The sequence below is a fragment of the Chiloscyllium plagiosum genome, unplaced genomic scaffold (genome assembly GCF_037043375.1).
Source record: "Chiloscyllium plagiosum isolate Xiang-an unplaced genomic scaffold, Cpla_swu_hap1 HiC_scaffold_34, whole genome shotgun sequence".
NCBI classification, from domain to species: domain Eukaryota; kingdom Metazoa; phylum Chordata; class Chondrichthyes; order Orectolobiformes; family Hemiscylliidae; genus Chiloscyllium; species Chiloscyllium plagiosum.
This window is the reverse complement of record NW_028270172.1, coordinates 23,972,960-23,997,841: the sequence shown is the minus strand read 5'-3', so window position 1 is coordinate 23,997,841 and position 24,882 is coordinate 23,972,960. Positions and strand designations below refer to the sequence as shown.

The window sequence follows — 24,882 nt, the reverse complement described above, 5'->3', positions numbered from 1 at the left end:
TCCTGAGCATGTAGGAGTGGGATTGTCTGAACTGAAAGCTGAGAATCACACTGGAAACAAAAAGCTTTTTAAAAGGTGCTTTCTAAGATAAGACATAGAAAAATGAGAAGTCAGTACGGGAAGTTCTCAAATGCTGCTCAATGAATAGCAGTCAGAGAGAGAGTCTGATGTGTTTGACATAAAAACAAATGCGGCTAGAAACATTCAAGGCTTTAAGCAGCATCTATTGGGAGAGAACTATAAAGATAACATTTCACATCTTTAGCTGAGCAAGATCTACATACTCTACTGAAAACAACAAATGCTGGAGATCACAGCAGGTCAGATAGCATCCATGGAGAGAGAGCAAGCTAATGTTTTGAGCCTAGATGACTGCTTTAGCTCTGATGATCGAAGTGTGGAGGGCTTAGCCTTTCTGCTATAGATTGGGCTTTCAAAGATTGTGAGTTGGGAAATAACAACATAAAAGAGTCCAAATCAAAGAACATATATGGATCAACCTCAACAGAATAATTAATAATCATGCGATTTATCATCATGGTCTGGAAAGTCCATTTCTAGTGTGAGTTATTAAACACAGAAGCTTGCTTGGCAGGAGTGCGGAACAGACAGCAATTTGAAAAAAAAAATTGTACATGCCTTTCACATTACAAGAAGTTCAAAGACAGTAAAGCACCTTTGAAGTGTAGGCACTGTTTATAATCTCAGATACAGCAGCCAATTGGCACACAGGAAGATCCCAAAAACAGCAATATGGTAGTGGCCATAATAACAGCAAATGATCCATTGTTAGTGATTGGGAAGATTGGATGGGCCATCAGAAGGAATTACCCTGCTGTTCTTTGAATAGTGTTCTGGGGTTCTTTGACGGGCCTTATTTTGTTTGTTTGTGGGTTGAGGGTCTCGCTGCCTAGGCCAGCATTTATTGCCCATCCCAGGAGGCAGTTAAGAGTCAACCACATAGCTGTGGATCTGGAATTACATGTAAAGGACATCAGTGAACCAGATGTTTTTTCCAACAATAGATTAATGGTCATCATTGGACTCTTAATTACTAGATTTTTAAAAATTGAATTTAAATTCCACCATCTGCTAGAACAGGATTTGAACCCAGGTCTCTAGAACATTACCTGGGTCTCTGGATTAGCAGTCCAGTGATATTGCTACCAGGTCATCACCCCCCCAGTGATTGGATGCCCTAGAGATTAGAGCCATCCATCACCACAGGCCTTTCTGTTCTAACTGGGTAAGCTCACTGTGTGGGGTGTGAAAGCTGCTCAGTGTTTGATTAACTCTCCCTGTAAATCTCAAGGTGGTCCAGTTACTGAAGGCAGCATGTAACCTGACTTGTAGAGTCGAGGCATGACCCAGGATGAATCTGTTCTGTGCCATTTGATTCATCTTGATTGGGAGTACAGGTGCCTTTGGGTGGAGGGAAGAGAAAAATCAGTCAGGGTTGCTTGCTGCTGACCATTATCTATTGCCCCCTGCTGGAAACAATATGCATGTCAGGGTGTAACAAGGGTAGGTTCTTATTGTGGAATAATTCCACCACTTACTGCCTGCACTCACACAAGTAACAATTACACAGCTAAGATACTGGGAGCCATCTGATATCCAGGGAGTTGTAGCCCAGCAGCATATTTGACCAAGAAGAAGCAGCAAAACGTTTTACCAGAAACTAATTTTTTCTGAATAACAGATGATCTTCAAAAGGCTATCAGAAATCTTTAACCATTCCCACCTGTTGAATGGTATTTCCTGACAGTTCCCAGTGGATTCACTTCTGAAGAGCTGTACTGCTTTTGGGGAAAATGAATTTATTGCGCATTTTAGTGAGGACTGAAAATCCAAAGGCTGTTTCATGGGCCCCCACCTGTAGCACAGGAGATAGTGTATACTCTGCTAGGACTTAGATGGAGTTTAGTTTAGATAAATGTGACATGTTGCATTTTGGTAAGGCAAGCCAGGGCTGAACTCATACAATTAATAGTAATGTCTTGGGGAGTGTTGTTCAAGAGAGAGACCTTGGAGAGCAGATGCATAGTTCCTTGAAAGTAGAGTCACAGGTAGATAGTGTGGTGAAGAAAGCATTTGGCATGCTTGACTTCATTGCAGAGTGCAATGAGTATAGATATTGGGAAGTCATGATGTGGTTGTAGAGGACATTGGTAAGGTCACTTTCAAAATACAGCGAGCACATCTGGTAGCCCTTCTATTGGAAAGATGTTGTTAAACTTATGAAGGAGCAGAAATAATTTACAAGGAGGGACTGGAGGGTTTGTGTTATTGGGAGAAGCTGAATAGACTGTTTTTTTTCCCCTGGAGCATCGGAGGCTGAGGAGTGACCTTATAAAGTCATGAGAGGCATGGATAGGGTGAATAGCCAAGCTCTTTATCTTAGGTTGAGGGAGTCAAAACTATTGGGCGTAGAGTTAAGGTGAGATGGGAAAGATTTAAAAAGGACCTGGGATAACCTTTTTACACAGGGTGGTGCGGGTATGGAACGAGCTGCCAGAGGCAGTGGAGGAGGCTGATAAAATTGCATCTGGATGGGTATAGAGGGATGTGGGCCAAATGCTGGCAAATGGGACTAGGTCAGATTAGGATGTCTGGTCGGCACACAATGAGTTGGATCAAAGGGTCTGTTCCATACTGAATGATTGTATGAGTTCTGAGTGAGTTTTCAGAGTTTTCTCTGAAGAGAATCTGTGGAACAAGTCCTTTATTCTTTTAAGGGTTCCTGCATATACCAGTTTCAAAATTAAACACACGGTGATTAGCTTTCCAATGAATGATTTTACTTGATAAAATCAAATGAGCTAATAAAATGGGATCATTGTGTAATTCTGATTATCTCACAGATTGGTGAACCCTTTGAAATGCAGACTGAAGCCTTTCTTCTCAGGAGTTAATAGGTGAAGACAATTATCTAAGTTGATGGGTAAATGAATAGTGCATTCTAACTGAAAGGCCTTATAGTCTTTGATTTTCTTTTGCTCTCACCAATTTTCTCCCTCCTCCACCCAAGGCTTCGACTCCTCAGTGGGGTAGTGTTTCCGTGAGTGTCAGTTCCCACTGATACTTTGATTTAAAGGATCATGATTCATGTGTGAGCCTTGATTAACTTGCAGCCTATTTAAGTATGTAGTTTTTAACATCATTTGTTCAATCATTCCCTCAATTAGTGCCTGTGCACTTGCATGTGCTTTTGGATCAGGATTGATAATCTTTACCAGCATCAGCTTGTGTACTTGCTTTCGGGCTGTCACCTTGAGGAACATTAATATGTTGTGAAGCTGAATATAAGAGCAAAGAGGTTATGGAATAGCTGTAGAGAATGTTAGTTAAGTCACAGCTAGAGTGCTGTATGCAGTACTGGTCGCCACACTACAGGAAGGATTGCACTGGAGAAGGTGTGGAGGAGATTTGCTGAGATGTTGCCTGGGCTGGAATGATTTCACTGTGAAGAGAAACTCTATATGCTGGAGTTGTTTACCTTAGAGCAGAAGAGTAGGGGGCAGATTGGAGATGGAGATAAGATGGAGGTGAGTTGACCTGGAGGAAGGAAGTGAATGTACTGTAGCCAAGTCTGCAAGTGGCACAAAATAGGTAGACAGTTGTGGGAGGGATACAATCAGTTCATCGAGAGATATTGATATGTCAAGTAAATGGGAAAGAAGATGGCAATTTAATATTGGAAAATGCAAAGTTGTTCATTTTAGAAGCAAGAACAAAAGAATTTTTAAACAGAGAAGAACTACAGAAATCAACAAAACAGAGGGACTTGTGGGTACTTGTGCCTGAGGCACAGAAGGCCAGCACACAGATGCTGCATTAGTCAGGAAGGCTCGTGGAATGTTGGCCCTCATTTCAAGGGGGTTGGAATATAAGGGGTTTGACAGAGTAAATACCGAAAGCATGTCCACCAATAGAGGGTGTAGTCTCAGAATTAAGGGGTGCCAATTTAAGACTGAATGTGGAAGAATCTCTTCTGTCAGAGGGTTGAGAGTCTTTGGGACTCCTTGCCACAGAACTGTGGAGCAGAGTCCTTGTGCAGTTTTATGGCTGAGATAGATTTTTGACCAGGAGGGGAATCCAGAATTATGGGGAAAGGGGAGAAAGGTGGACGTGAGGAATGTTGGATAGCCATGATTGTATTGAATAGTGGAGCAGGGCCAAATGGCCTACTCCCATTCCTTTTTATTATGGTCTTAGGTACAAATGTTTGAGGGGAATAAACTGGTAGAAAGGGAAAACCTTTTCTCATCACTAGGGGGTCAATAACCAGGGGCACAGTTTGAAGGTAAGGAGCTAAAGGCTTAGAGGAGATTTTAGGAAAAAATATCTTTACACAGAGGGCTGGAAAGTGTGGTAGAGGCAGGAACACTCAAGACATTTAAAAACCATTTAGATGACTATTTGACATGCCATTACATACAAGGCTGGAAAATAGGATTAGAGTAGATAGATGTTTGATGATCAACATGGACATAACAGGTTGAGGGGCCGCATTCTAAACGATTTTTTAAAAAAATCTATCGCCCTATAAAGGTTTTATACATATAAAAATGGGTTACGTTTGACTTGCATTATGAGGGACCCAAATTGCATTACACCAAGTGGACTGCTTTTGCATTGTAATCACAGTGGAAAGGTTAGCAACATGATAGCTACTTTGCACCAGACCTACAAGGACCAGACAAATTTTTGTCATGTTGATTTAGGAATAAATATTGGTCAGGATGCCATGGATGATTTCACTGCTTCTTTGAAATAGTGCCATAGGATCTGTTACATCTTCCTGAGAGACATTACCTTTGGAAGAGCCATGCTCCTTCAGTACCGCACTGGAGAATCAGCCTGGATTATGTGTCTGAATTGAAATTTCATCATGACCTGTTGACTCAAATATGTTAACATACATAGATGTATACAGATAGGCATAGGTGCAAGTGAGCAGATGTTACTAGAAGATAAACAACCCAAACCAGTTGGTATAGTAAAGCTGGAAGATCAAAGATTTAAAATTCTGTCCTTGATATTTCATGCACTCACCTCCGTAAGCTCAAACTGCTAATCAAACTTGTACAAGCTTCATCCTGTGGCAATAGGGTGTTGTATGGTGTCCTTAATATGACTTTTAATAGATTTATCAAGTTATGTCTAAATAAGCTGACTTAAGGAGATATCGAATGCAGTGGATAAGCAAGTATCTGTCACAGAACACCTTTGATACAATAAGAAATTCTTCACAATACTGAGAGCATTTGGATTTGGGTCCTAATAGCGCGAGTAGAGAATTGGTTAGGTTTAAGGAGATAGGCAGTATGGATCTAGGGATTGTTAACACACGACTATTATAGCACAGGAGACCATTCTGCCCATCATGTCTGCACCAGCTGTCTGAATGAGCATTTCAATTAATGTCATTTTCTTGTATTCTCCCTGTATTCATTCACACCATTAAATAGGCTGTGTTTATTGTCAACACCATTGCTGAGTGGCACAGTGATCATGCATGTGCACAAGTGCAACTTTGCATGGTCACAGCGTGGCAACTGCCAGGAGCAAAGATGGCGTCATCCATACAATCACACTGCAGAGTGGGGTCAAACTTCAGATAGTGGCTTTGGACAGGTTTTGAAATCAGTGATTAATCAATCTGTACTCAGAGTAAAATCATATCAATTTTGTTTCTTTTACAAATTACTTTAAATCCTATTCTCAATCCTTGCACAATTGGGAAGAATGTCTTATCCACTCTGTCCAACCCATCATGATTTTGAATACTTCTATCAAATCTCCTCTTGGCTATCTCTTCTCTGAGGAATGATTTGGAGATGCTGGTGTTGAACTGGGGTGTACAAAGTTTTAAAATCGCAAACACCAGATTACAGTCCAACAGGTTTAATTGGAAGCACTAGCTTTTGGAGCTCTGCTCCTTCATCAGGTGGTTGTGTGAAGGAGCAGCACTCCGAAAGCTAGTGCTTCCAATTAAACCTGTTGGTCTATAACCTGGTGTTGTGTGATTTTTAACTTTCTCTGAGGAAAATAGTCCTACCTTCTATCTTCACAACCGTAATTGATCATGAATGGAACCACTCTCATAAATCTCGGCTGTCCCTCTGCACATGTCTTTACATCATCTTAAGCGTAGCACCTAGAACTGGACAGAATACTAAATCTGAGACTGAATCAATGACTTTTACAAGTTCAGCATAAGCTCTTTGCTCTTGTACTCTTTGTGCTTGTTAGGAAAGTCTAAGGTACTAGTGTTCATACATACCCATGTTGTTCTGTACCTGCAGTCCCTTTAGAAATGTGCCTTTTATTTTATCTTGTCTTTCCCATCAAAATGAATCACCTCACATATCTCCATAAATGAACTTCATCTGTCACCTCCCTGCACTTTCCACCAAATTATCTGTCTTTTTGAAGATCTACTGTAAGCTCCTGAAAGTTTCCAGTACTTACAAGTTTTGATCCATCTACAAATAGACTTCACCTTCACAACTTAATATAAAGTGTTATATGTTCCTAAAGCTATTCTGAACTTTAAAACATTCTAACTGCACTGCATTCTAACTGTTCGTTCTTCTAGCAATCATGCAGAGTTTCTGCCCTTCCATCAATAATTTGCAAAGCCGTCAAAACAATTACTCACTCTTCCTTTTTAAATATCAGTATAAGAAGTAGGGGCCACTTAAGCTTGTCCGGTTATTAAGATCTTGGCAACTCTATATATCTCTCTTTGCTCAATAACACTTAATATTTTTTGTATAATACAACATGTTAATTTTATACATAAGAACGTTTGTCCAATTAGCAGTATGTCTACTGGTATCACATTGTCATCTGTTAGGCCTCAGGTTTTTTTCCCCATATTTACGAATGACTGGAATGCAGCCACAAGATAACTGTTTCTAAATTTGTTATCTAATATGGAGTTTTCTATGTGTTCCCCGACATAACACAGACCACAGAGAGTTGGACACTTATTGAGGCAGATATTTGGAAGTTTATGAACAACTAATTATGCACATTAACGTGACATCTCAGACCTACATATATAATCTGGGTTATAAACTTGTGTAAGTTGATATAATATTACAAACATTGTTGACTTGCAGAATTGTCGTCCAATGGAGTGCTGACTGAGTAACTGGCTATTCATAGAATAAGGTGGAGAGCTTTTTTTGTGAGAGTATGTCATGTCATGTTGATATCGAGGTGTCTTAAATGTATTTTGCGTTTCTGAATATCTGTGCAATTACACGAAAATGACAACACTGTAAATTGTTTCGATGGTACCAGAGGTTGAAAATGATTAAGTTACTAGACAAAACTGTGACACTGCAATGTAGGGAGTTGTGAGGTTATTACATTTGGATATCAGAAAAATAGAGCAAGGAACTTTTTATATGATGTGAAATGTTGAACTGTGGAAGATCACAGAGATTTAAGGATCCAAATGTGGAAAATATGATAAACTAGCAGAAAAGCACAATGAAAATTGACAAGGTGCATGGATTGTTAGTGTTTATCTCTCAGAAGCTGTAATACAAAAGGATGAATGTTATGTCACAACCATATGAGTCTCTAGTTTAACCTCTGGTTAAACCAATATAACACTTTTTATATTAAGTTGTGAAGGTGAAGTCTATTTGTAGATGGATCAAAACTTGTAAGTACTGGAAACTTTCAGGAGAATAGAGTGGACTTTCAAACAGATAATTTTTGAAAACAGAGCATTCAGTTCTGGCCAATATCTCACAAGAAAAATATTTTGGTTTTGGAAGAGGTGCAACTTTGATTCATTGGAATGATATCAGTACGAGAACTGTTTATTTACAAGAAAAGATTGCATTAACTAGGTTGATATTCCCTTAAATGTATGCAATCAAGAAGTGATCTAATTCAGCTGTCTTGCTAAGGGGCTTGAGGGGGTAGAGAGAAAGCATCTATTTTACCTGTTGGAGGAGTCCAGAACAAGGAGCAAAATTAGAGTTTGTGAATTCAGGGAGCAATTCTCCGCACAAAGATTAGAGGAAAAAGCTGCCAAGTCTAATATTAATCGAAAATTTCAAAGTAGAGTTTGATAGGTTGTTTTTCAGACTTAAGGCTTATGGAACCAAAGCAGTTAGCTGAAGATAAGATGCAAATAGAGTCTGAATGAATGGTGAATCAAATTTGATGGGCTTAATGCCCGATCCCAGTTCTGATCAGTAGAAAAGCTCAAGTGTTGCGTCTTTCAATTTAGTGTTTCCAGAAAGTTGATTTGCCTAGAATTAACATGATGGTGGTAATCAAATGTGAGATTGGAAGCTTTGGCTCTCTGGTATTTCTACAATGTGCCATTTCCCATGAGGAGGCGCACACACACACACTCATCCAACAGACGTTTATGCTCTGAACAAGGTTTCTCCTGCTCTACCTTCTCTTAAAACATCAATTCATCTTCTGGCCTTCTCCTCATTTTAGTTCTCCTCACCTATTTACCCAGCTTTCGCTAAACTCATTTATACTATTTCCCTCAACCTATTTATGTGACAAATTCAGTTCCACTTTCTCACCATTCTATGAGGAAAGACATTTCTCTTGAATTCCTTATAGGATTCATTAGTGATTACCTTATGTTTATGGCCCATCGTTCTGGTCTTCCTGAACAATGTCCTTATCAAAGCACGTCATATTTCTAAGGACCTCTGTTTTAGCCTTCACTTTGTCTAGAGAAAGCAGCCCAGCCTGTTAATTCTTTCTTGATATTTCTAACCTTTCAATTCTATGATCACTCTTGAAATATTCTCCAATGCCTCTATACTCTTTGTGTAATATCGAGACTAAACTGTCACTGTAGTCCAGTTGCTGTTTCAACAAAGTTCTATATAAGTTAGACATAATTTCTGTGTCTTTCAATTCTATTCCTCATTAATGAAATTCCAATTTTTAATGGGGTCTACTGTCAAGTGTCTGCCTCAGTCAATATGCCTCTTTTGAGATTTAAACGCAAAAGCCCAGGACCTCTCGATTGTCAAATTGGCTGAAAATATATTGTCATAAACCTATGGTAAGGGCATACACTGCATATTGATATAGTAGAAAGCCTTCACATTAACGTAGAATGCAGGAGTAAGTTCATTCTGCACCTTGACCCTACCCCACGATTTTCTAAGATCATGGGTGATCTGATTGTGTAGCATTAACTCAATTCTCCTGCCTCTATCAACATCCACCCCCTGCCCCCACCCTTCTACTGGCCCCCTCCATAGTCCTTAATTTCCCTCGTTCAGATGAGAGAAGTCAAACTGCACTTTTATGGGGCTTGGAGATATGTGGTCAAGTGAATTTGGATGGCCAATAGTACCTATGTAAGGCAGGCAGATAGTTACACAGACTCCTGATTGTTGTCATAATGAAAATCATAATGGGCCTATAAACCTGTGAGCATTCCACTATCTGCTTGATGACCCATAGCCTGTATCTTAACTTCAGGAGTAGTAGTCTCTCCCAGGATGCAGTGTCCCGCTTTAGCAGTGCTTGCAGTCACAGTTTCAAAGTGATACAGGGCTGACTTGCAAATCAAACACATTCCTGGTCTTGATGGAGAATGTGACTGAGAGTGAATGACATGCCTGGGCCATTGTCTTGAGATTTGTTCAGTAATGCCACTGGAGTAAGACACATCCACAGAATATGCAGAACCGAGCGCAGAATCTCGATGAGCATAGAGTCAAGATTAGAGCGGTGCTATAAAAGCATAGCAGGTCAGGCAGCATCCAATGGGCAGGAAAATCAACGTTTCAGGCAAAAGCCCTTCATCAGGAATCCTGCTCCTCGGATACTGCGTGACCTGCTGTGCTTTTCCAGCACCACTCTAATCTTGACTGTGATCTCCAGCATCTGCAGTCCTCACTTTCGCCATAGAGTCATAGAGCACGGAAACAGACCCTTCAGTCCAACCTCTCCATACTGACCAAAATTCCCAAAGTAAATCCATTTGCCTGTGTCTGGTCCATATCCCTCTAAATGTTTCCCGTTCATATATACCTGTCCAAACGTCTTTTAGATGTTATAACTGTACCTGCATCTACCATTTCCCCTGACAGTTCATTCCACATATGAACCACCTGCTTGTGTGAAAACAGTTGCCCTTAGTGTGATTAAAGCTTGAAGTTTTACATGGGGCTACTGGCCAGTTATCAACTGATGGTGATTGGAGGAGCTCCTTAACTGCCTGCCTATGTCTGAAACGATTGGAGTTTTGATCTCTGAGGAAGAAGTTTGAGAGTGATGTGCTTATAAATTATGGTGTACTTAAGCAATTTTCTCAAAATGAGGTTTGCAGTGATCTTTGATCAACCCATTCAGTCTCTATCCAATGCCAAAACCCAGCCACCGTCTGACTTCTTCCCCTGTTGAGCAAGTGCTGGTATATGTGAAGTATCAACATACACAGATCACAGGTCAAGTTGCAGACTTTCCCCATCATCCTAAATCTGAACAATTCCTCGCCCCCCAACAAAGAAATGCGGTTGCTGGAAATCAGAAACAAAAATGGAAACTGCTGGATTCCTGGGAATGCTGGGATCCTGTTCTGAAGAAGGATCATTGGACTTGAAACATTGACTCTGCTTTCTCTCCACAGATGCTGCCATATTTGCTGAGTTTACCCTGCAGTTTCTGTCGTTGATCCTAAATCCTCATCCTGTTTGCTCCCCATTTCACCACCAGCCATCTCCAGAACTGAGCTGCTAAAGGCAAAATTCAGTTTTTGTTTCTACACTGCACACAATTCTGCGGTGTGACACACCCTTTAGGGGGAGGTGAGGTTCTTCTCTTCGTGATTGGCTCCCATTCTGTTTGTTTGGTTTGTTGCTGGTGACATTGAATTAGAGTTTAATGAGGCAGATTGTAAGCCTGAGGTGGTATCTTTGCTGAAGGGCAAACACTTTTATCAGCAAAGATCCTCATGAACTCTCTGTGCTTTCAAGCATCTGCTTAGGAAACACCATTCTTCTGCAAAACCAGGTTGCCTTCTGTGACTAAAATAGAATAGCTCAAAATCTGAATTCTAGATTTGTTTGTGTCTGCAGAAGAATTGACACTTAATGTCCTGCAAATGGAACAGGAAAGGCCAGCTCTCAATACAGAGAGGAATTCCTGGTGCCAAAAGGATCATGGTTAACTTTTCTTCCTGCAGTATACACATGCCCTGTTTTAAACTATGGCCACTACAAAATGCAGGCTGTCTTCAGTTGCTATGATTGATATTATCACTTTTTGGAGGGCAGAACCAAAATTTTCCAGAAGGAAGTAGCATTCCGAGTCAGGGAATCTTGAGGTTTGCTGGCAGAATTGTCAAAATCATGGGTCGTTCATCTTTCAGAGACCTCTTTTAAATTCAAACTCGCATTGGGATTGAACATTTCATTAAAGGCTTGTTATTGGCGATGTGACTGGCAGAGTTTCAGGAAATTCAGTTGTTTTAAAGTGGATAGACCTGAAGCGATGAACTGCTCAGAATCCACAGATGGCTTTGGAAAGTGACGGTGAAACGTTGAATTCTTCAGAAGTCTAGTGAATCACTGTCTAATTATCATGGACTAAGGATCATTAAATTGTGGCAATAACCTTTTTTAGAATGTAGTCACTGATTTTGGGCAGGGGAAAGACAATCAGGATCCAATTTGTGCACAGAAAGATCCCAGAGTGTGTAAATTTGATCTCAGATGAAACATGACTGCTGGTAGGACTCTGGTTCTCTTCGATAAGACTGACTGATTCTTCTAATCCACCTCCAACAAACCGAACAGAAAGTTGTCTTTATTTGTAGCCTAAATCTACTCCAGTTGCTCCACAGAAGCATCTTAAACCGTCAAGACACGCATGGGAATATTTGACCAGATCACCAAATGTTTAGTCAGAGGTAGGTTTTAAGGAGTGCCTTAAAGGAGGATAATGAGGTAGAGAGAGACAGAGAGTAATCGATGCACTTTCAAAGCTAAGGAACCAAGCATTTGGGGACAAAGCCCCTGTGGTGGGGCATTTAAAATTGGGTACCTCAGTGAGGGAGTGGACAAGATTACAAATATAAAAAGGGAATGAGACCATGAAGAATGTTACAGATAAGGATAAGAATTTTCAAATCAAGGTATTGTTCAACTGGGAGGCAATGGAGATCAGCAAGCACAGGGGGAGTGGCTGGATGGGATTTAGTGCAAGTTAGGAGACAGGCTGAAGTTTAAGTTGAAGAGGGACAAGCGAAGCCCACTAGGAATATGTTAGCATACATAGGTCTGTAACTAACAAAGACACAGGTAAGTGTTTCAGCTGCAGAAAGTAACCATGTACAATGGTATGAAGTAGAGGCAGGAGCATGGCACTAAGTTATAATGCTCATTTGGAGAGCGAGTGCAAACATGATGGGTTGAATGTCCTCCTCCAGTACCATAACACATCGTTCCAGAGACAGGTGTTAATTGGTTGATCTGGATGATCTTGGTGACATTGGCAGCTCAACATTGGATCAAATATGGCAGCATGGCTGTGAATAGATTGGCTCAGCTTGAGACAGGTGACAGGGAGAAGGATGGGGGTAGTGACGAGAGGATAGAGCTTTTGGCAATGTGCATGGCCAATAGCTTTGGTTTCCCTTTTATTTAGTTTGGAGGATGTTTCTACTTGGAGAAAGTGAGGATTGCAGATGCTGGAGATCAGAGCTGAAAATGTGTTGCTGGAAAAGCGCAGCAGGTCAGGCAGCGCTGTTAAAAGGTTGGAAAAGGTGCAGCCAGAGGAAGAAGGTTAGAAAACCAACTGTGGGCAAAAGGCTGAAGATTGTAGAGCAGGGTGAGGAAGTGTAATATGAATGAGAATGGATTTGGTGAAAATGTTTGCTTATTTTACAGCACTACTTCTGCCTGTAGAATTCCCCGGGTGAATTAAACAGAACACAGCAGAAAGTTTTTAGTTTTGGTGGAATTGTATGGTAGGCTGTGTTTTTAATGAGGACTCCTTGCGTCAGTCAGCGGTGGCTGAATGGATTTGTGTCCCATGCAAGCTTCGGGTGCTTTCCATGTCTCGATCTTTAAATCACATTACAACTACTGGAGAAGGTACGTAGATCAATTTCTTTGAAATAATGGTACACCAGCAAACCAGTCCACATAGACAATATCTCTGGAATACATCCCACTATCTCGTCTGGGTCGACTGGATGTGAAACTAAAATCCAGCCATGCTGTTGAAAGTTTGATCATTTTAATGAGACAGTAGGCCATGACCTTATTCCTTCTTTCATGCGTGGTAAAAAATTCCACTTCTCAACCTCAAAGAAGGCTTGGTGTCCTTTAACATATTGATCTCTTGACTAACATTACTATAAAAGAGTGAATCCAGTCAGTATCCCATTGCTGTTTGTGAGACCTTGCTGAAAGCAATTTGCCTGTTGGGTTTCTCTACAATACAATGGTGACTGCACTTGCAAAAAATATTTTGGCAGTGAAGGACTTGACTCCTACAAGGTGCTGCATGAGTATGCACTTTTCTTTCTGAGGCACTGTTAGGTGCAGAGATGATCTATTTGTTCTGTCCTGGCTGACTGATCACTTCGAGCTATCACCCTGCATACGGTGACCTATCTCACCTCTTGGGCCAGCCAAGTCTGGTTGTTTAAAAATTGTATCCTTTTTTTTCAAAAGCCTTGCTTGAAAAAAAAATCCTTAATCTCTGGCCTTGCCTCTCCCTGTTCCTGCAATCACCATCAGCACTCCTCCATTTATGCCCCCTTGTTCATTCTTAATTTAATTTGTTCCCCTTTGCTGGCTACGTCTTGGCTATTTATGACCTTAAGGTCTGGAATACTCTCTTTCAAACCCCCCCCCCCCCCCATTTCCTATCTCTCTCACCGCTTTAAGGTGCTCACTAACTGGCTATCAGTCTAAATATCTGCTAATATAATTTTGGTCTGGTAATGCTCCCAGTAAGTTGAAGGTGTGACCTAAGTACAACTACTTGTCTGACAGTTGATGCATACACCCGGAATAATTCACTTTTCTGGCATGCTGCAGTGAGATTTTAATTTGACACTTGAACATTCATTCTAAACATCCTAGCATTAACACACAGATGTAGTATTAACATGCAGATGTAATAAACTCTGAGCCACACGTATACTAATTAGAATCCATTCAGGGAGAAATATGAAAACAGACAAGGGATGAACTGTGGTTATATTCTACCTAAAAGCCTTTTTATATTAATTGACTGCCTGGCAGCAGCCAGTGTTTCAAGTGAGTTAGGCAGCAAGAAACAGTGGAAAGCAATCCCAGAGCGGAATCAAGGCTCTGGTGAAAATTGTACACTTAGTGTCTCAGTAAAACTAAAAATTTTGTTAGGTGCCGAGAAGTTCACTTGGATCTGCTTCACGAGTCAGAAAGCCGAGACGACCAACCCCACAATGAAAGCTGTCAGCATGTGATTAAGAACTCTGACAATGTGTTTTGCATTCCCTCCTCTCTTCAGGCTGTAGTCATTGGGCTGAAACAATTCATTGTTCCTCGCCTGGCTTTGATGAGCTTAAAAGTTTGTTGGAATTCCTAGAGTTTGACAGTTGTTTTAACCTAGCTGTGGTTGGCTTCATTTTACGCGAACCCTTACAGTCTCTGAGGAACTTGTCCATTTACTAAACATTTCCCACATTGACCAGACAGCTGGGGGGAAAAAAAGACCTTTTTGAACCTCCTGTTTCCATGACTGAAATTGCTTATGAAAAGAAAATCAGATAGCCCCTGTTAGGTTTGTTGTTTGAAAAAACAAGAAAACATGTTATCAAAAGGAAGACAGGCTTTTCATGGAGTTCAGAGTTGTTGGATGAAATGTAGAAGTTTGCAAATGCCATAACTTTTCAAGTCAAGTTTCCGACCATCCCATATCCTCCTCAATATTTCAGTGACAGCAAATAATTCAAAGTGGAGTTAACTCCCGTGTTGTTTTAGGGAGTTCAACTTGCTGATAACTTCTGAATACTTGCTGTCAGGAGTTCTGAACTCGACACATCCAGGAGTCTGGTTCAGTGAAAAATTTAAACTCATTGGTCAGCTCACTCAAGCTTCTAAGACAGAAGACTGCTCCATTTCATCCTCTGCAACTAAGACAATGAGGGAGTGCTGAGTTGTTTTGGACGAGAACTTAACCAAGGCCCCATCTGCTTTCTCAGGTGAATATGAAAATCCCATGGCAATATTGGAAGAAGATCAAGTGAATTCTCCTCACCAGTATTATTCCATCGCTCATTACCAATAGAACGAGTTATCTGGTTCCGCTCACCCCACTATTTTTGGATCCTTGCTTTGGTAAAATTGGCTGCTGTCATTTCTCAACTCCCATATTTCAAGAGTACTTCATTTGGCTGTAAAACTAATCTGGGACACCCTGGCAATGTGTGCAAACTGAGATGTAATTATGCGGCAGAATTAAATATCTGAGCGCACATAGAATACATATCAGTGCACGGCTTAATGACTGGTTAATTGTGAAGTGAGTGAACAATGTGTGAGATAAATTGAATTGTGCATGGGGCTAGTGGTGTAGTTGGTACAATGTGGGTATGGTGCTGGAAAAGCATAGCAGGGTCAGGCAGCTTCAGAGGAGCAGGAGAGTTCCTCAGGAATGTGGGTTGGGAGGCCCAAGGGGACTGAGAGATAGATGGGAGGGGGTAGGGATGGGTGGAAGGTTCCTAGGAAGGCGATAGGTAGGTGAAGGTGGGAGGGGGGTTGATGGTGATAGGTCGGAATGGTTGTTTTATCAGCCGACCTATCACCATCATCCCCACCTTCACCTACCTATCGCCTTCCTAGGAATCTTCCCACCCAGCTCCACCCACCTCCTATTTATCTCTCAGCCCCCTTGGCATGCCTCCCCACCACATTCCTGATGAAGGGCTTATACATGAAACGTCGCCTCTCTTGCTCCTCGGATGCTGCCTGACCAGCTGTGCTTTCCCAGCGCCACACTTTTTGACTCTGACCTCCAGCACCTGCAGTCCTCACTTTCTCCTAGTTGGTAGAATGTGGCATTTGAAATAGCTTTCATTGACCTTGACAACTCCTGTGAGAGCACTGAACTTTTGCAACATTGCATCTAGATCTTTGATGTTTGAAGCTTGGCATTGAGTGCTTTGACTAACAACTCTCAGTGCCTTCTGACTGTGTGTGAAGACCATCCTGCAGATACAGAACATCTCTCCTCTACATAGTTAACACTATTTGGACCTTGAAATCATTGAAATGAGCATGCAGCATTGAGTTCAATGACATAATATCTGCATTGTAATCAATGGATGCAGATTCATTGCACATCGTGATCCTTATGCTCATCCTTGTGATTGACCAAACTTAGTCTGCATTCTATATTGCTGAGTTAGTGCCAAATGGCATGGTTAGTCATTCCCAGAATAAACTTTGCCTGTGTGTCTTTCTAGTCTCTAGCCTAATTAAATCCTGCTAGCTACATGATATCCCAATACTGGCCATCAGCAGCACTTGAACAGCATGGAGATAGCTTTAATGATGTTACTCTTACATATATGAACAGAACTCTTATCTAGAGGTTATCTCACAGGCAAATGTTTCAGTATCTTTGCCCATAACTTTACAAGTTGATTCAGACTCTACATAGAGCTAGATAGAACACAAATATATCAGGTTGCTGTGTTCTGAGCTAGTGAATTAGCCTCAACTCGACTGCAGGGATTGGGAAATGGTACGATCTCTGGTGCTCATTATCATACCTTAACCTTGACCATTTCTGCTGCAATTTTGGCATGGGATGGAAATGGAATTTGACTTCAATGTGATTTTTTTTCCAGGGAATCCCACTGATTCTGACAGAGCCTGCACTTGAAAAATAGTTATTCAGGTGAAGAACATGGGGGAGGTGGTTATTGGGGAGTAGAGGAGATAGGTTACCATGCCAGTGAAAATGCAGAGAATTAAGGCCAACTATTCAGTTGAGGAGCAGGTCATGGAAATTGATGGCAAGTACAGAAAAATGTGTTTACACCATGTCAAGTTTCCTTGAGAAGGTAATTTTATAGATTGACAGAGTGATATGCTGTTTTGTTTTTGTTCAGTGCTTTTCAACGAAAGCTTTTGATTACCAATCAATTTGCATCTTTATTTTTGAGATTAGTCTTCAACTCCTTTCTGCTTTCCCCTTTGCTGGTCATCTGGCATACTGCATTATTTGCTAAGGCAGCATGAGAAGAGTCTTCTTTCCAGAATTTTTAACTGATGGCCTCAAAGGGGTCTTCAGGATGACTTAGATTTCAGCCTCTCTGTGGAGATGACGCAAACTTCCTCTTGTTGCTCCGACAATGTACTCTGGACAATTAACAGACAGCAAGTGTGCAGCAAGGTTTAACTTCCTCTTTGAGCTAAGAAGTTAAGGCCAAATCTGCCCCCTTTCAGGTGAACATGAGAAGACCCTGTTGTTTTGTTCAAAGGATACAAGATTTCCATCAATCAACCATACCAAGCAAAAGACAAAACTTTATCAAAGTGCTTTGTGCTATGCACAGGTTACCTGCCATAATTCCTACGTTACAGCAAAGACCATGCTTTAACAAGTACTTCAGTGGTTGTAAAGTCGGGACAGCCTGAAGACACGAAAGACACATGTCTTCTGCCTTTCTATCGTTCCCTGTCGTTCCCCTCTATCAGCCTCTCTTCTTCTCTTAAAACAAACTCCACCTGCTCCTTATTAATGATTGGAAAGGAGCCTTATTTGAACATCTCATCTGAAAAGCAGTCCCTGGCAGAGCAGTATTCCTCACCATTGCACTTAGATTAAGTTCATGTCATGAAAAAAGACTTCAGCTGAAAGCTATGACTTTAGCCTAATTTGTAATATTCTTCCCTAAGTTGAAATTCAATCTTTTCTAAACTTATTTTGAATTGTTATATTAGAATTGAGTTTGCTTTCAATTATCCAGCCTTTACAATTACAGCCAAACAAGAGTAAAACATTTTTTTTTTCCTTTTGCTTTCTCATACCCTTGATTTTATTTGGGTTGAGTTGACTTTTGTTGATCATCATTTTGATATTTACACCATTCTCTGAATTAAATGTGGGCAGGTAGTTTCAGCTGATTTTAGAGTATGATGAAATTTTATTCTAAAGATACATTGCACTCGTCCTATGCTGTCATTATAGAGAGAGAGAGAGAGAATGAGTGGTGAGTTTACCCTGAAGGTCACCACACCTTAGGTGAAATCTTCACTGTGAACTCAGCAAGGGGCAGGAATTGAGCCGATGCTATTAGTGTCACACTGCATCACAAACCAGCCATCCAAGCTAACCAACTCCGTTGTAAGTCATGATGATTATTATAACTCTGGCATGAGTAAAACAGATGATGCCAGTGTGAAATGAGTATGTGAAGAGAGAGGCCGTAGGCACTACTCTGGAGAGCTGTATTAAATAACCTGCTCTGTGAGATGTAAGGAAAGGACTTTGGCAGTATGTAAGGAGCTGAAGACCTTTACATTGTGATAAGGAGCGAGCAGTCTCAGGGACCATATATGTGCAGCTCGAGATACTCCAGATTTTTATCTCAGTGTGCAGATGGCAGTATTGGCTTGAAACCTATGAGAAAGGTATCTCTCCTTGTTCCAACGCTTTGTGCGGCGAAGAACACTGAGTGACCATCATGACTGGGAATTCTGATTGACGTCCCCTTTTGAACTCAACTATGCATCAGTCTACACTTAAGTGTCAGCCTAGATTATGTGCTCAGGTCACTGGAGTGGGAATTAAAGCAACAACCTTCTAACCCAGTGATGATAGTATTACCAGTGAGCAGTGGTTAATAATTGGGAGTCAAATCCTATCTGATTTTCTCTACCTGACAGAAGAATGTTAGGGTCAATTGCAGCATTCTGCTAAATAATCGAGATTGAGTGCTGAGCTCATATCAGAGACTGAATGTGGCATTTTCATTCTACTTTAATAAATCACCCACTCCAATGAGCCAATGGAGTTTACATAATGCTGCAATCTTTGCACCAAGTGCCTACATGTGTTGGTGTGGTTATGAGAAATCATGCAGTTTATTAAGAAGATAATCAGTACATTGGCAAATGTGACTCCGTGGTAGTGTCCCAATCTCTGGGCTAGAAAATATGATTTCAAGTCTCACCATCGATGGAGGGATCTTGTAACATGCCTGAGAAGATTGATTGAAAATATGGGTCTTGTGGCGCTGTTGTAGTGTCCCTTCCTCTGGGCCAGAAGATCAAGTTTTATCTCCCACCTGCTACAGAAGTGTGTCATGACATGTCTGAACAAACTGATTTCAAAATGAACAACAAGAGAAAAGGGTCTTTGTGGTGCAGTGGTAGTGTGCATACCTCTGACCCAGATGTTCTATGTTCAAGTCCTACTGGCTGCAGATCATATGATCATAAGATATAGAGGCTGAATTAAGCCATTTAGATGGATTGAGTCTGCTCCACCATTTGATCATAGCTGATATGTTTCTCAACCCTGTTCTCCTTGTATCCTTTAATTTCCCCTTACAAATCAAGAAACAAGCCCTTCATTCCTGGAAACATTTTTGTGAACCTCCTCTGGACACCCTCCAACTCCTACACATTCGTCCTTAGACACAGGGCATACAGCTGCACACAACATTCCAATTGTGGTCTGACCGGAGCTTCAGCAGTATATCCTTCTCTTATATTCCAGCCGTCTTGAAATAAATGTCAACATTGCATTTGCCTTCCTAACTGCCATCTGATCCTGCACATTAACAACAGAATCCTGAATTAGGTTTTGTTACGTCTGTCAGTGCTTCAGACTTTCAATGCATTTCTCCATTTAATAAATAGCCTGTGTCTCTATTCTTTTTAGCAAAGTGCGTAATCTCACACTTTCTCACATTGTATTGCATCTACCACTCCTTTGCTCATCTCCAAGTCTGTCCAAGTCCTTCTGTAGCCTCCCCATTTCTCAGCACTATCTTTGTGCTGTCTGCAAATTTAGCAATAATACCCTCAACACTGACCCCTGTGGAACTCCACTAGTCACGGTCTGCCATCCTGAAAAAGACCCATTATCCCCATACTCTGCCTTCTCCAAATCAGCCAGTCCTCTATCCATGCTGGTAAGTTCCCCTGAGATAAGGGCTCTTATCTTATTTTTAGCCTCCTGTGCAACACCTTGTCAAAGGCCTTCTGGAAATCCAAATACATCATGTCTACAGGTTCTCCTTTGGCTAACTGGCTCATTACCTCCTCAAAGTATTCCCATGGATTTGTCAGGCATGACCCCACCTTGACGTAGCTGTGCTGACTCATCCTTATTTTACCATGCACTTCCAAATACTCCACAATCTCATCCTCAATAATGGACTGTAAAATCTTAACAATGACCAAGGTCAGGCTAACCGACCTGTAGTTTCCTGTGTTCCTCCTCCCTCCTTTCTTAAGCAGGGGTATTACATTAGGCAATCCTCTGGGAACTTCCCTGACTCCAGTGTTTCCTGAAAGATTATCACCAATGTCTCTGCAATCTTCTTAACTATCTCCTTCAGAATTTTGGAGTGTAGTTCATCCAAGTCCTGGTGATTTATCTACCTTCAAACCTTTTAGCTTCCCCAGCAGCTTCTCCTTAGTGCTGACCACAACACTCACCTCTGCCCCCGAATTTCTGTTCTACTACTGATTTCTTCCACTGTGAAGACTGATAGAAAGTCCTTATTCAGTTCCTCCGCCATTTCTTTGCTCACCATGACCATTTCTCCAGCCTCATTTTCCAGCAGTCCAGTGTCCACCTTTTATATCTAAAAACAGTCTTGCAATCTTCTTTTATATTACTAGCTAGCTTACTTTGCTATTTCATCATCTCCCCTTATTAATTTTTTAGCTGACCTTGCCCGGTTTTTGAAGGCTTCCCACTAATCTTTTCCTATGATTTTATACTGTCCCTGACTTCCCTTGTCAATCATGGTTGCCTTGCCCTCACCTTAATATGTTACTTCTTTCTTGGGATGAATTTTGTCTGTGTCTCAGAAATTCCTTCCATTGCTGCTCTGTTATCTTCCTTGCTAGGCTCTTCCAGGCAACTCTGGCCAGCTCCTCCCTCATGTCTTTATACCTAATTGTAATACTGTTACATCTGATTCCAGCTTCACCCTCTCAAACCGCAGAGTCAGTTCTATCATACTGTGCTCACTGCTGTCTTGGGATTCCTTCACCTTAAACTTCTCGGCTTAATTTCACATCACCAAATCCAGAATTGCTAGCTCCCTAATGGTCTCAACCATAAGCAGCTCCAAAGAAATTCTTGTGGACATTTCATAAATTATTTTTTATGGCATTCACTAATTTTTCTAGTCCATCTGCATACTGAAATCCCCAGAGATGTAATAGGTTTAAACAGGTTGATGCTCTTTCTAAAAAAAAAATTAATAATAAAATTATAAAAGACCACATTAAGTTAACCACTCTATATCACTTTTAATTAATTGTTTTTTTTCCTACTTCTTGGCTAATCAGAGTGTTTTAATAAGTGATGAACATTAGCCCTACTCAGTGCTGAGCTTGGGGAGATAGCAGGAGAAACAATTAGTATTTGCTTTGCACTGCAAGTAGACAAGCAACCCTGGGTGCTGTGTAAATCCAAGATGCTGAAGGACATTAAAACCAAAACTAGAAACATTGGGACTTAAACCCTACTATATTGAAGAAGGTCCATGGAGAATTTAAAAGGAAGATGGAAAGGTAGAGATGTTTTGGGAAGGAACTCTGGAGTTTAGAACTACACAATGAAAGCAAAGCTGTGAAAAGCTAACCCTTTGTCTTGCTCCTTGAGGGGAATAATGCTAATATTGCCTTTCTTTTCTTTGCAGGCCAAGTACGCAGGGCTCATCTTCCGTCATGAAGGCTGGCCTCTCTGTGTCCATGAGAAGGTGGTGGTGCAGTTAGCATCGTTGCACAGGGTTCCTCTCAAGACTGGAGATTTTTACATCCAGGTTGTACCTCAGGGGAATCAATCTGCAAGATTAGTGCTAAAATGTCTTTCCGGAAATGGACACTCCTTAGAAGAAATTCTTGTCCCGGAGTGTGTCTACTCAAACATCTTCACCATGGAGTTCCTAGAAAGTGTGAACCATGAGAGGAACTGCTCCCTGCATAGTTGTCTTCTAACAAGTGGCACGGCTGTTTTGAGAGTACATTGGAAGAACATAATTAACCCTGCATTTGTTACCAAGCCAAAAACCATACTTACCCATTCCTACTACAGTTCAGTTCACCATGACCATTTGATAGATACCAGCGTCACCAGGGAAACAATGCCTCAAAAAACAGAAAACAGCAAATCTTCAGACCATTACCCAACTGGCGATACAATGCTTTCATCTGAGACACCAGCAATTTCGGAAGATAAAACTAACAGTGGGACTCCTTTATCAGGGAGCATGCAGTCTTTGAAAAGCAATGTCACACAGGGTTCTTCCAAAGGGTTTAATGAAGGAGATTGTGTATTGTTTCCACAAATTCCTGATGACACCGAAGTATCTCCTTTACCCGATTTAGTTCGACCTCTGTCTGCAGACACCCCGACAGCTAATGAAGAAGTTCTGGTGGTTCCTGTGACTGAGAGCAGAATTAGTACAAAAGTTCTAACCTTTGCCACAGACTTAAGCAGTCCATGCCAACGGAAGAAGCAACACCGGGATTCAGTGTATATCGAAACAAGGCGCCTTTTCAGGAAATCATACATGGAAGCTCTGCAGAACCCCATGCAACTGGGCTTCAGTTCTGAGGAGTCTATTGTTGAGGAAGCCATGGATCATAAGACTGAAGTGATCAATAATGGAAGGCCAAGATTACGTACGAACAGAGCTGGTGAGAATCAGAACTGTAAGCATGACCTACGTGGTGATCAGTTGAAAACTAAAGGAGGGAATGAGGAAACTAGAAGCAGCCAGCAAAGTCAAGACCGAAACGGGCCTGTGACACTAGCAGAGCATTGTTCTGTCACTGACAGTAAAACCTGCCGCAGGAGATCCAAGTCCTTGGATTTGACCTCCAAGAACTTACAGAGCAAAGCACTAAGGACGAGATTCTCCTCCGGGGATTCCTCAAAAAGTCCAAAGAAAGTAATAAATGGAAACTCAGGGGAGCTAGGGAAATTGGAGTCTGATGGGTGTTTGGCCAATACTGGGAGTGGGTCGGCCTCTCCAGGTAAGCACCGAATTTCAAATCGGCTGTCTGATTTTGACAATTTAAGTAACCATCAAATCTTAAAATGTCGTCATAAATGCAGTACACCCATCAATGATAGTGGAATCTATTGGTAGCAGCAAGTTGATTAGAGCAATCGCTGCTCCAGAGAACTTGAGAGATGATTTGTGCATTGAATTTTGACTCAGTAATTCATGGATGTGTAGAGTGCTTCTCCCTTCATAGCTATACAATAATTGTGCAAATCTTTCTTTTATATAACTCCATTGTCTATTGAATGAATGAAAGCTCCTCTGAACTGTTGCTCATACTGCAGAATTAAATGATTCTCAGTGTCAGGGTCATATTTGGGGAGGAGGGGGGTTTGTGAAACCAGGCAGATGTAAAGTTGGTTTCGTCAGGCTGGTTTTTCCCAGTTGCATCACAATCCCAATGTCAGCCTCATTTCAGGGGCTGGATCTCAGACTTTGTTGTGGTGGAATGAGAGACACGACCTTCCTGGGAAAAACTTCCAATTCAGAAGTTGGTCTTAGAGAGCTGAGTCCTAATAAGAACAGTATGTGGACTAGGGAAAGGCCTAATAGGGGCTCTGAGATGTGGGTATAGCTGAGACAGGTGGGAGAATGGAAGAGCCAATCAAGTTCGAGTGGATAAAGTGTGGCATTGGAGAAAGCACAGCAGGTTAGGCAGAATCTGAGGAGCAAGAGAGTCAACGTTTTGGGCTTAACTCTTCTTCAGGACAATCAAGATGCAAATGTATCAATTAAACCCTCAGCAGGTAGGGCTGTTTGTGTTGAGGGGATGCCCCTTTACAGGACTTGCACTGATTGTGGGAATTTATACTGGAGAATGTATTTAGTGGGGCACACAACTCCATTGCACCCCCCCCCAGCCAATCACTAGCAGACTGTCTCTGGAGCCAAGCTGCCTCTGCATATATTGGTAGGATCTATCCGATTGCAGGGAGATCCAACCTCCACTGGGAAAAGGCTCCGAAGTGATGTACTGCCTTGATGGAGCTGACTGCTAACTGCTTTGTCTACCCAGTCCTGAACAAATGTCAATCATTCTTGTTAAGAATAAGAAAGAAATCATGGCTCTGTTATTTTGGCCTTTGTCATAGTTCCATCAAAAACACTAAGTCAAGTCAGTTGGACAGTATCAAAGGTTAAAGTTGACCAACCATTGTTCTTTATAATAAAATTGTTTTCTCGGGTTTTAAGAATAAAAGGTCAGGACCCTTTTACACTCATTAACTGCATATCTGCAGATCTTTGCAATTTAAGGACTTTCCTGCATCAGAGTGACAGCAGATTAAAGGGATTCTGACAGGTGAAATCTCTCATGCTAAGCTTATTCAAGAGATGCAACAGATAATATATGTGTCAGCACAATTTAAATGCCTGTGTGACAATGCATTGTTCTGTTTTTTTATATGTACTGGCAATTCTATTCCCTTTCTCATTTGAAATGGGTGACTCTGCTTTAGATACACTTGCACATACACTCAGCACTCTCAGATACCTGGCCTAAGTAGCCATTACTATGTTGAGAGATTGTACAATGTTGTTGATTTGTCCAGCTAGTATGCTCCAAGTCAACCCAATGACCCTCAACCTTACATAACTCAGCT

General features: G+C 41.3%; 1 protein-coding gene across 5 annotated transcripts in view; it reads left to right on the top strand.

The window, feature by feature from the left end:
* Nucleotides 1–24,882, top strand: part of plekhg4b (pleckstrin homology domain containing, family G (with RhoGef domain) member 4B) — a 184,260-nt gene that overhangs the window by 78,686 nt on the left and 80,692 nt on the right. For all 5 annotated transcript variants that reach the window (XM_043719354.2, XM_043719356.2, XM_043719353.2 and 2 more), the window contains exon 3: nucleotides 21,911–23,249. In XM_043719354.2, the coding sequence (XP_043575289.1) occupies nucleotides 21,911–23,249 (1,339 nt within the window). The remainder of the gene's footprint in view (nucleotides 1–21,910; nucleotides 23,250–24,882) is intronic.